The sequence below is a fragment of the Athene noctua genome, chromosome 2 (genome assembly GCF_965140245.1).
Source record: "Athene noctua chromosome 2, bAthNoc1.hap1.1, whole genome shotgun sequence".
Lineage (NCBI taxonomy): Eukaryota > Metazoa > Chordata > Aves > Strigiformes > Strigidae > Athene > Athene noctua.
The window spans coordinates 105,534,512-105,547,689 of record NC_134038.1 but is presented as its reverse complement, the minus strand read 5'-3'; the positions used below and the strand labels follow the sequence as shown (position 1 = coordinate 105,547,689).

Genomic DNA, 13,178 nt, shown 5'->3' with positions numbered 1-13,178 from the left:
CTTGTTCTCTGCTTAGACATGGAAACAGTGAGTAAAAATTTTGTAGAAAATCTTAACAGTTGTAGGACTTTTATTGTATGAGAAATATAATTGTATTTTCTCAATTTTGTTTTATAGCTAAAATACAAGACAGAACAAATTTACCCTGCAGCACAAAACAAGCCTTGCTCCTTCATATCTTTCCCTGAGATGCAGAGTTCTGTATTCAACATTAACAATATAATGCTGTTCTGTACAGAAAGGTTTCTGCTTAAAAATTTAGAGGGCTCATAGAAAGTAAAACCACTCTTCTGTGGTTCAAACACCTTGATCCAAACTCTCCAGAGCAGTATCATGGCCTTTACGGCTACTCCAGTGTTGCAGGTATTGCAGCTGCACTGGAAGGACTTTGGTAATGGCTTCCTGAACCAATTTATTTAATCACTGCAGCCTTTGATGTTGAAATCTAGTGTCTTCCTTGGATGCGTATAATTCTCTGGTTTTAACTTTAAATGGATGGGTTAGGTAATAGCAGTGTATTTCCAGAACTAGAGTGGTCCATATGGAAGTGTCTGGCAGTTCATAAACTTCACCATTCAAAACCAAACCAAGTTTATGAAATACTGTGATAAGTTCCAATGTTGTAAACTGATTGAAAAAAAGTTATTTGCATGCAGACACTGCATTAATGTTGAATGATACAAATTTCCCTTATCCTGCTTTTTATTAAAAGGACACCACAGTGAACTAAATAATCCAAATCTAATTCTTGAACACAAGACTTACAAACTATTCCTTTTAACTTGAATGAAATTTTGTAAGTCCAAGCCTTTCTTGAAAACATACAGCAGAAAGGTGAGCCAAGCTACACAGGGTCACACCCATAGAACATCACCATATATTCAAATTTTATCTTGATTTACCATATTTCTTGGATTAGACATGAGAAAGTGCTGTGCAACATGTGCTGGCAACAAGTTGAAAAGAATTCTTTTATTATCCAGCTTGACTCTCTCCATATCGTCTCTCTCTTCTTCTGCCTGTGGGGATAGAGGAAAAGAAAAAACTTTCCAAAACCCAAAAATTTAGCTGAAGCCATGAAATAATTTCAACCTTTCAAATTAAACTGAGCAAAATAATGCCTGCAAAGTAGAGTGGGAACCATTCTCCTCCACCACTTGCTTCTACAATGGGGCAAAATCCCTTTAAGTCCTTAATAATTCAACCTAAAGTCTCTGTGCTGATGACTACTTTCAGGGCTTGATCAGCTAAGTGTATTGATGTCTTCTGTAGTTCCCTGTTCTTTTAAATAGGCCCTTGATATTTTTACAGTTTAAAAAGTTAGAATAAATGCTTTTAGATCATGTTGGCCTTGGAGACCAGTTACTTCCCAGATAGGAAGTGACAGCAGTGACAGCAAGTGTTTCAAAGAAGAGAAGCCTGGAGAATCGCCAGTGTTTAAAGCAAACCTATGTCATTTTGCAGTAAAACGGAAACAGACCTGGTAAGACAGTAACTTCAAGAGAGGAAAAGGTTTTAAAATTGAACATCCTTAAGAATGAAACGCAATGTTAAAAAAATATTTTAATATAAAAATAATTTGCATTTCTAGAGGTGGTTTTAATTACTCCGGCATTTGTCATGAACACATATATAGTTCCCGCGCACAGAAATTTCTGTTCACAATAGCAACAGAAATTCTATCATTCATGTGAGTGACAGCATTCAGAAAGAGTGCCTAGGCGTTAACACAGCTGAGGTCCTTAACCCAAGACAGTGGTATCTTATTGCAAGTGTCTTGACTCACAGGAATTAGAGGGAGTCGTGCATTAGGAAATAATTCAAAAAGTCAGACCTCTTACAGGAAAAATACTGAATATCTAGGGATCTCATTTGGGACTCCTAGGTTTGCAAATTCCAGCCTAGTCCTTAGTAGACTCTTCAGCAAAATTACTTCTCTGGAATTTGCTCCTTGTTAGAGTGACTTTTGGCCCCACATTCTGTTTTCAATTAGAAAATAATCGATCAGCACCATATAATTAATCTCATAGAAATCACAGTTTATTCTTCGCTCAATGATCACACTCACAGACTGGCAACACAAATCTTCTGCCGAGGTTCTAGTATGATTTTGTTTATCTAGTTACAGTCAGCAGAAGACTGGAAGGTGAATTCTCAGGCATTGTTGAGAAACTACAATCACATAAACCACTAAAGAACCCACTCCTATCTTTGTTGGTGTCCTTTTTGTATCTTGAATTTGCTATCCTGATCTATTACGAAGTCCACATACTTTTCTCACTATCCATTCCTGTCTAAGTAGGAGAAAACCAGTCACTTCTTGCCTTTGTATAGTCTTACAATAGTCTTTGCATGTGATTTTTATTTTTCAGGAAGTTAATTTTTGCTTTTCATGTCAAAACTTAGGAAACAACTTTTTTATTCCAATCACACTTCCGCTTCTCCTTGCTGTTTACTTTACTTCCGCTTCTCTACTTGCTGTTTACTTCAGTATTCTTCAATTTCTTTACAAGTAGAAAGAATGCTGAAAGAGAACTGGTTTTATAAACATAACTTCTTCAGGAGTCATTCCCTTTTGACATAAATTCTCAGCTTCTCCCCTAATTTGTGTAATAAGAATCAGAATTTATGCCAGAGGTGAATTATCAGTAAACATTAAATAGCTGTTAAACTCTGCAAGAAATATAATTAAAATTTTTGTTCTAAGCAAGTATCTGTTTCCTGTTTGTGAGCTGTCTTCTTGACACATTTTTGCTGTTTAAATTTCATATGATGTTTTCTTAAAATATTTTTTCCCCTATTTTGATGGTATAACTGTCTTATTGTTTATAAACATGTATAATGGCGTTTTGTGTTTAGTCTGACTATTGGAATTTAAATGTTTTAATAGTAAAAATAAAAAGCTTTTTCCAGCTTAAGATTCAAACCAAGCTTACAATTCCATTTTACATCATACTGGAATATGGGAAATTATACTCTGATGACAGCAAAGAGATTTGCAAACTGAATTCATGCTCTGAATAAAAAAGTCCATTTGGGGCTTGCTTATCCATTCCTCTATTTTTTGAATAAGAACTTTTTTCTTACTTTCTTCTTAGGAACACTTAAGGTTCTTAGTTAAGGTCCCAATACCATATGGGGCAGAATAGCAGTCTAAAGAACAATACACCTTTGGACCAAGGTGTAGAGATTTCTGGACAAGTCAAGGTAATCAAGCAGGGGCAAGTAAGTGGAGTAATCAGTTTGATGCATTGCATGGATACTGATGTTGCTCAATCACTGGCAGCAGCTGTTATTTCTGATCTGGAAATGTGTGATCAGTTTCCTTTGCCTTGCCCAGTCATGGACCAAAGCATTCATTTTGGAAGACATGATTGAGAAGGTTCTTCAGCAATATGTAGTGTTTCCTACCATTGTGTATGATTCATAAAAAAAGGTTTCAGAGCAAGTCACAGCTCAAGAACAGCTGCCAGAACCGAAGCAGACCTTTGTGACCATGGTCATGTTGCTGGACTTCTGTCCAGCCTTTGGCACACAGAAGTAAAAGACAATCCTAATATATCAACATAAAATAAATGAGAGAAGACACTCTAGCCTATTGGTTTTCAGGTTGTTTCCTTCTGACGGAGCTTTAAGGTATGTGATGTCTTTTCTCCTCTTTCTGTCTTGCTTCAATAAAGTAATGAAACTACTGGAAGAGAAATGCCAATGACACTGCTGTGTGCGTGCAGGTATGGGTGTAACAATGTTCACAATGACTGGACCACAACTGGGACTAAGAGGCTGAGAACTGAGCTCTTCAGTGAAGAGCTAGTGGCTCAAACCAAACCAGCAAGTCATGACTGAAGGGGTGGTAAAAGCCTCTAAGAGCAGAGAAAGGCATCAAGGATGTCAGCATTGCTAAGAAACACAGTAGAATGCTTAATTTCCAACACACCTAACAAGCGTCTCTTCCCCTCTTTGGATGCAAAACTGTTAACTACAATTTTGACTCTGAGAAGGTTCTGTTGCCAGAAATGAGATGAAAGTCACTAAGGTCATGGAAGGCCCTTCAATAATATCATGGTGGGTAATGGTAGCAAACCTTAAATAGAGACAAATTATGTAAACAGCAGAACAAGGGGAATGTAGGTCAAGTGCTCTTAGCTTTTTGTGCCCTGGCCTATTTCAGGTCAGGCACTTCCCAGCCAACAGGGAGAGAGAAGTGCACCCTCCCCTTTTGGTTCAGGGAGACACTTGCCTTTGTGGGGCAGCTTTTCCTGACCTAGGCCCAGACCCAGAAGCAGAATGCTCATGGAATTAGCATAACACTCCCGAGCTACTCAGTTGTGTTGAAAAGCAAGGTCTATAAGCTTAGACCACACACTGGGTAAATACTGCTATACTGTTGCTGGTACCCTAGCTGGAGTCTCTGCATGGACTGCACTTATACCATGCAGACATAGAAAATGTCTCACATCCTGACGTTAATAAAGTGATCTGCTAGGAATATGAACTGCAGTGTACCTTCTCTGCTGCGACTGCATAGAGTACCCATCCTCTCACCCTGCACTGCCTAAGACAGCTCTCATATATGCAAATTCTCAGGAGCTGCCTGGGGAAAGAGGAAAGATCTCCTTGTGTCTCTTGCAAGGCAAGATAAGGCGTGAAGGTAAAAGAAGACTTTGTCATGTTCAGCAGCTCGGACTCTAAAACTATCCCATCACACGGCTGCATGGGGAGGGAAGTAAACCAATTACTGATATTGTCTGGACCTTTTTTCAGCTTCCTGCTTTCTGCCCTTCAAGGGAATGCCATGAAAACTGTCTTTCCTCCTTGTGACTCATGAGCTCCTAGTACCTACTCTTTGAGCAGCTGAGATAAAACGATGTGTAGGCATCATCCCTTCCCAGGCAAAACAGACACTGACAGGTGAGAAGGAGTACTTCAGACTGGAGAAAGAAGATTAAAATAGCACAGATCACAGGTACTTACATTCCTGGTGGAAATATTATCCAGACAGCTAAATAGTATCAAAACCTTCATCTGTTTGCCTCTGTTCCTATTGGTTAATTAAGGAAATTTGCCAACATGATACTTATGCAATAGCTGCTAGCTCAAAAAACAAGGCAGATTATTGTGAAAATAAACAAGAATGAAAATACATATGAAAGGAAATGTACGGGCAACATAATTTTTCACATTCTGCCTTTTGCTTATACCTGTTTGGTATTTGTGGCAGCTAGGTCATTTTGCAGAGCTGCAGTATTTAAAAGCAGGCTTTGGGTTTGCTTCCGACCTGGTCACAAAATTTGAAAAATTTTTTGGTACTATGGCTTCTGACATCAACATAATTAACACCTACTGCATTTTACAAAGTTACACAGCACCCCATACCTACAATGCTGGTAACTGGTTACATCCTTTGTTCAGGAAGTGGTCTGAGCCGTTGTATCACCTGAGCTATCAGGTGATTGTTTAGTAAGTATAAAAATGCTGTAGCAATGTCACTAACTGGAGTTACCCCATGAAAATCCAGTTTCAAAATGCTGGGCACCGGTGCCGCAGAAACATCATCTATGTACCTGTAGGTGGCACTAAAACCACAGGGAAGAGACCTATCACACTGCTCTGTAGGGCCAGATTTTAGGAGGAAGTGCAAGCACACCTGGCAAGTCTTGCCTGCCGACTGTAAAACACGTATTTCTTACAAGTGTCACGGATTAGAACAGACAGCTGAATAATATTCTAGTAATCCCTAAAGAATGCAACAATCAGTCATATCATTGTATTATCCTTATTTTCCTCCCCTGACAAATCCTGGGTGAGTGAGGAACTCCATTTTTGGGCCAGTTTTAGCTTCTTCATAGATTTATCGCTTGTATTTATTTGTCCAATCTTTTTTTTTTTTTTTTCTTTTTACCCAGTTTTGCTGAGTAATTTGCATAAAAAGAAGGGATTATCAGTCACAAGGAAGTAAAATGTGCCTACATTTGCTATTCACAGTTATTGTCATGAGACACAGTATTACTCAACAATGTTATGTAGAAAATGAAATTCTTTTCCCACTGCCTGTTAAAAAAACCCCAAAAGATATTTTCTGGAAATACTGTGATATTCAGAAAGGTTACATTTGGCACAGAAAAATCCCTAAGAAAATCAACAAGAAGCTATAACACCATTGACGTGTGAAGAGTAAGTACAAATATAAATGTTTCAACAACTTATCATCAATCAGAAAAATGTATTTTTTCCACATGACATACATAAATCATACTGTATTATCTCTGTTCTGGTTATGTAACCTAGATGCATGGAAATTAGATTAACTTTTCTTGGAACTGTATCATTTTTCTAAATCAGTTTTTCTTCTTTGAAATCTGCTTTTCCTCAAAACACATTTTTTTCCTGATGTGACAGACAAACTCTGTGGAGATGGGTTTTCCTCAGACCTTAGCATAGACCACTGAGCATCGATCTATATATTCTTCATAATAATGGTATTAACTGCAAGATACTTTCAGCATTTAAAATATCATTTAGTTAGTATTAGACTGTTTGTTGTTCATGATGAAGTAAATGAAAATATCTATTAAATCCTTTTTATTGCAGCTTATGCCACAACTGGTTTTATTCACCAGGGAACATTTTTACAGGATTAGCCCCACAATGAGCCTTACTAAAAGTATGTAAACAAAGTGCGTACAGCTTTCGAAATAGCTCTTGAGTCTGAAATTCTCCCAGTTGTAAGCCAACAATTGAGAAGCTTCCTAAAAATACACGTTGTACCATGTTGGCACATCTTTCACACAGCAGCGGCTGGTTACTGGGAGCTGTGAGTCTCCAGATCTAGCAGCAGTGGTTCATGCAATTCAGTGTTTGCACAAAGAACCAGCACACTCACTCTGTAAACCAGAAGAAAATCTCCACAGTCCTGTTCACTAAGTCAGTGGTCTTTCTAAAACTTCTGCTACCAAGAATGTAACCAAGTTAAACCAATGTGGTTCAATTGTAAGTAGCACTGTGGCTGTAGAGAAACATGACAAAGAATGCAGGGCTCCTGCAGTCCATCAGCTAGACAAAATTGTCAATCAGAAAGGTGGCTTTTTACCCTTATATTCCCTTAAGGATCGTTAAACAATTAGTGGCTTGGAGTTTGCTAACTATTCAAAGGCAGTTTTAACATAAAGATATTTCCAACCAACAGTCTTCCCAGAGCTTTTAATACTCACATTTTCATTCTGCCAAAGAGCCTAATAATTACAAAGATAATGTTGTGGGGTTGTTTTTTTTTTTAAACTTATCCGTTTGAACAGGTAAGCACCGTAAGCATTTCTGTAACATCCATCAGGATGGTACTTCTGCGTGTTATGTTAATTAGCCCTTCTATTCAATACCATTTACAATTAATATATGGAGTGGAAACCAGGACAACGTTCCTTACATGTTATCCACTATTATTTATTGTACAGGTAATAGAACTTCCATGTAGAATCAAGAGGAACAAAAGTATATGCCCAGATTGTCAAAGAGGCCAAGCATCTACCCAGCATACTGATTTCAAAGAATGGTAGTTATGTTGATCCTGAATTTCTGAATCTTCTATGTATACTGATTTTTTTTTTCCTTTCTGTAAATTTCACAGACAAGTTGATACTACACAAGTACCTGATCTGCAATTGAAAAGATCTGAAAATGGCATTTGATCTTCTCAGATGAAAAGCACTTTTTGAAATTATACCTAGGCATCCATATGTTTTAACTCACCTTATTGTCCTTTGGAGTAATTGCACAATGATTTTAACAATTATGGTAGATGACTAGGTATTTCTGTAAAACTTGGTCTCAAGAAAATGGAAAAAGTTTATATTTCTCCCTTCACTATTGTCTAGTTCTTGTATTTCAGCAGGCAAGCATCCCATTAGTTTCCTGCACTTGAATTTTTAAAACTAATTCATTGCTAATTAAAAGCTAACTTAAAACCAAGAATCTTTAAGCAGTACATTCCTTAGGGGTGCACAATTCACCGTGCAAGTGATAGTATCGGGAATGATGAAGAGCATTTAAGATGCTGGAATTCACTCTTGACCTGTTTAAAGGCCACAGGATAACAAAACAGTATCTTCCTGCTTGATAATCTATTTCTTGGCTAGGAATAGCATACAGGTGGTCTTGTATTCATGGATCATATGGCACTCACATACCTCTACCATCTGCCAATCTATATAAAGATAGCCTCTATACAGCTAATCATGTGCTGCTCTCAGTTTCAAAATCAGGGAATTTTTTTTTCCACCTGAAAATTGTATTTGGCACCACAGCAAATGGAAACTATTATCAGTTTGTCCAAAACAAACTTCTGAGGCTGACAGGCCACCTATCAATACAGCAGGTCATAGGACAAAAATTAAATGAAGTGATATCACATGTGTTGACTCAGTTAAACAGCACAGAGTCCACAGAAATTGTAGAACAAGATAAACTTAAATCATAAAGGAGGTGGACATGGTCTTGGACATCAAGACAAACAAAAGATCCCAACAGAGCTTAAGTGTTAGGTAGAAAAATAGAAAAAAGAGTAGAAGATAATAGAGCTAAGACATTCCTGATTTCTCCATTCTAGGTAACACAGTAGAGCCAGGGATGTATTTAACTCATGTGTTCCAGTCTTGATCTTACACATAAAAGCAAGCACTGTGATGATTTATACAGTCCTCTTAACAACATAATTAACAGGGTGTAGGTGAGAATAGGATGTGACCTCTGTGAACTACAAGAGTGTAAAGGCAACTTCCAAATTCCACAAAACCAAACTTAACATCTTCTTTAACTTTCTCTTTCCCTCAGGGGTCAGTGTGAAACACTTTAGAGGTGGGAATAGGACCGCTGAGAGGCATGACAAGAGGTAGACTTTTCCTAATACCCCTCATGGCTAGTATAATTTCTACAGATTTTGCTGTGATTATGATAGCTAGGAAATATATTTTCAAAAAGAAGTCCAGGTACTTGGTATCTAAACAAATTTCCAATCTTCCTTTGGGAAAGAGTTCCACAGTTTCATTACATCATATGTGTATAAGTATTTCCTTTTATCAGTTTTTAAAAAAACCCTATGGATTTAATTTCATCTCAAGTTTCTACCGCTAACAGTCAATTTCCCATGTTTGAAATTCTCTCTATTCATAAAGTACCTTAGATATAAATATATTACTTCATTGGTGATGTAGTGTTAAGGAACAACTACAAACAAAAAACTGAAGTTCTCCAGAGCAAATGAATTTGTAGGTCTGTGGAAAGAAAGTTCTAACAATTCTTCTGTGTAAAAACCAACAGGCATGAAAAATTCTGAAAGTGTCTTAGTCAAAATAATTTGTTCTGAAGGTATTTGCAAGCCAGTTCAAAAAGTCAGACATCGTTATGTGTGCATGGATACTTGAAAGAAAAGTCCTATGACTTACCTGCACGGCCCAGAGGTAGTCCAGACGCAGCTTCAAGTCCACCTGTCTGGAATGCAGTGCCAAAGCACAAGAAAATAGCAAGATGGCTAGTATTGGTTCATAGCCACGCATATAAAAGGAGCCACCCCTTAAAAATAAAAGGAAAGTAAATGGGTTATTCCAGGTTTTCTAATACTCAACACTGCATATTTTTAATATCTTTAGTTTAGAACATGTGGATATGACCTAATCACTAGCCTTTTCTGAAGAGGCTCATATGGGCAGGGAGACAGGTGACAGTAAATCTCATCACTGCATCACACAACATTTGACTTCTTGATGATTTTATAATGCTGTACGTTATTGCAATATATGTACATGCCTTTACTTAGCAAATATAAAAACATTCAACAGATCAAAAGCTTAAATGAAATTGGAATTGGTTGAGGGCTACTGAAATAATGCAAGGGAAGTTTTTAACTGTTTTTCTATTTCTTGTTATAATTAGACTGTAGCGTGTTCAGCTGAGGTATGTTAGCACAAAACTACAGAATAATGGGGCAACAGTAGTTAATTCCCAAAAGCTGATCTCCTGTTGATGGATATTACTAGACTCTACAATTGCTGGGGAGAGGATGGCTTAAGTATTTCCTATGGTCTACTGAGTATACAGCCCTAAGCAGCACTGAATGCTAGAGGACAATTCACAGATGAGTAGTCAATGACATGACTATCTATACAGAAAAATCCATTGCTTTAACTTTGCAAAATACTTACCCCACTGCTTTTCTGTAACCACTGAGTTCCAGAATAACTATGTACAAAATTGTAACAAAAAGCAGGAGAATCATTTTTGGCAAGGAAGATACACGTAGAAATATTGCCAAGGTGAGAGTCCCCACTACACAGGAAAGGAAAGCATAGTGGGCTGTGTCACATGGAAGTTCATTCATGGTTTTATTTGTTCCTCCAGGAGAAATGATAACTATTGAACTGCTGGAATTGGTATTCCAAACCCAAGGCATACAGCCAACCTAGAAAAGACAGGAGAGGTGAGAAGGGGAGAAAGTTAAATATGAAATAAACATAAAAAGCAGCTGCTGGGGGGGCTTACTGTAGTTCATTTCTAATTGGGAAAATGTGGCCATGGAGTTCCCATCCAGTTCACTGCCCTAATAAAATCTCTCTCCTTTTCCTGTAATGCTTTACTCAGTTTTAGGTGGGAGACACACTTTGTTCATTAGATGCCAGTAAGGCTAAACAAAGTCTGGGCTTAGTTGAATAGTTTCCCTCTCAGTGCTCAAAACCAAGATTCTCAAGCAAACATACTCCTGAAAAATTAAGGAACTTCAGTAAACATTTTATGTGGCCATGCAGGTGAGAAAGGTTCTTGCACAAAGCATGGAAATAAATGTTTTATTGACTACATAAATTATATCAAAATCAATTAATCAAACATAAAATAAAACATATTTTTATCTTTGATTGAAAAACTAAACATGAATAATATCTTTTCTCCACCTTAGAGATACTTCTGCTATCACATGTGATTCATATATAAGGCCTCATCCTTAATTATTGCTGCCATTTTAGTTATCGATTTCTTCTATAGACCAGGAAATAAAAAAATATTTTAGTGCATTTCTTATGGGAAATTTGAGGAAATTTAACCTGTTTCTTCCAAAGGCAATGTCATGTACACATCTCAGAGCTGTTACCCAAGGAAAGGAGGAATTTCTGGCAAGTAAAATTAAGCCACTAGAGCTCCAATTTTAATTGCACTCCAACCTTCACCCCTTGCAAAGGGAGAGGATAAGAGTTAGAGTAAGTGAGGTGAGTGGGATGGTAGTGTGAAATTGATTTTAACAGGCACTGCCGAATAAGCCCTGCCCTGTACTTAAGCTTCTCTTTTGAAGTGTGTTATTAGACCTTTTTATTTCATCCTAACCACTGATAATGAAATTTTATAGCATGCTGTAAAATAACTGACAACCTGAAAGGTGATTAAGCAATATATTTTACAGGGGGTTGTAGTCATTTAAAAAGATGAGACATAACAGATAAAATGTGAGTTAAACTCAAAATGGCTAATACTATGAAATTATATGAGAAAGAATGAAGTGAAAAATCCATTTAATGTGATTTTGTTCAATATCCTTAAAAATGCTGTTCATACTAAACTTATCTGAAAACACAGGCATGCATGGGGGCTTCATAAATAATGTGCAACCCATCCAGGAAAACACCATCTGCTCTACAACTAAGAGTGAAACCTCAACACCTAGATCCTCTGCTAGCTGAGAATTCTAGAGGCACACTTTGCAGAAACTAATAATTTCTACTGATTAAACATTTCTCCCAAGCATTTAAATGCTATTTAAAGGCTATATTTGCTTCAGTAAAGGATAAAGTCATATTAGTGACCTATAATATTAGAAGTTGTAACCGAATGATCACTGCCTTGTTGGAGGCCAGAACTGAATTCTAATCTGTCTTCTTCCACCGATGTTCAACATTGCCTTAGGCCTTGCGATGTCTGTTTCTCATTTTCAGCATCTTTAAGTGGCAACAATGGTGGCTTTTGTCTTTTGGTCAAAGTAAGCGTCAGATCTATGGGGGCTGATCCACAAAGGTTCCAGCTGTCATCATATTCATCTCAATCACAAAGTCAGATATACTTGCTAAGATGCTAGCTAGCCTGGAGGCACTGCACACCTCTATGCATTTTGGGCTTATATGCACATAAGGAACCACATATATGTCTATGTGCTATCAGGGCTGGGTGTTACTCACACAGCTGATATTCAGGAATTCCCAGAAATGTCTGAACATCAGTAACTCTTGGTACCTCTCAGGACATTGGAATTTGCAGACAAGGGATCCTCTGCCCATTCAGTTCATGGGAATCAGCTTGGCAGATGCTCTCAGGGCAGGTCCAGTGAATACACAAAATACAAAATAAGGGGCTTGGCACCTCAGTTAGCATTGTGAATTGCTCCTATTGGTCAGAACATATTGCCTAAATCCTGCAGAGAGGCATGATTTGAGTCATCTGCCGCCTCAGCATCTCCAGTTGTGTTTAGCATGCTATTTTTGTGTGTATTCTTTCCTCTGGGTACCCTAACATGTTTAATTCATTAGCATTAGCAGCCAAAATGCTGAAATTGAGTGCTAGGAATTTGACAAGGCAACTAAATGCCAAATACTTAGGTGGAAGTTTAAATCCCATTTGACATTCAAGTCTACCACATAGAACAAGCTGCTAATCTACAGTGAAAGAAGCTCAATTATCAGAGGTATTGAGCAAGTTGCCTTCATACTAGAGAAGCTTCCTAGACATTAGATGTGAAGGGATCATATAAGTAGCACAGTGTAAGCACCTCTTATTGTTATGCAATACAGCCCGTATTTTAAGATCTCCTTACCTTTTCTGATCTGTCTGGACTAAAAATATCCCCCTGTTATTACACAGACATATGTACATTGCCACATAGAAATAAGTAATATTGTTTGACACCTTGTCTTGTCTGTCACAAAATATTAGCCATTGAACTAGTAAGCAAGTTGAACATCTAAAAATAGTTTTCCCATAAAGTACATGACATCACTAGACTATGTGATACTAAGATTTGATATAGAAGTTTCTGTAGGTGTTGACTAGGTATTATCTGTGTAATTTGCTAATAACTTTGCCATTCCTAATTCAACACCCTCACTCAGGGCAGTGAAAGTTCAAATTATAGCAAAGGGCTTTAATTTTGA

General features: G+C 37.5%; 1 protein-coding gene across 3 annotated transcripts in view; it reads right to left on the bottom strand.

Moving 5' to 3' along the window:
• The window catches only part of ADCY1 (adenylate cyclase 1), a 172,413-nt gene that overhangs the window by 18,138 nt on the left and 141,097 nt on the right, over window positions 1-13,178 (bottom strand). For all 3 annotated transcript variants that reach the window (XR_012633174.1, XM_074899799.1, XM_074899800.1), the window contains exons 13-15: window positions 10,194-10,450; window positions 9,438-9,564; window positions 903-1,019 (exon numbers count right to left, since the gene is read on the bottom strand). Coding sequence is in view for 2 of the 3 variants with exons in the window: in XM_074899799.1 (XP_074755900.1) it covers window positions 903-1,019; window positions 9,438-9,564; window positions 10,194-10,450 (501 nt within the window). In the remaining variant the exon portion in view is untranslated. The remainder of the gene's footprint in view (window positions 1-902; window positions 1,020-9,437; window positions 9,565-10,193; window positions 10,451-13,178) is intronic.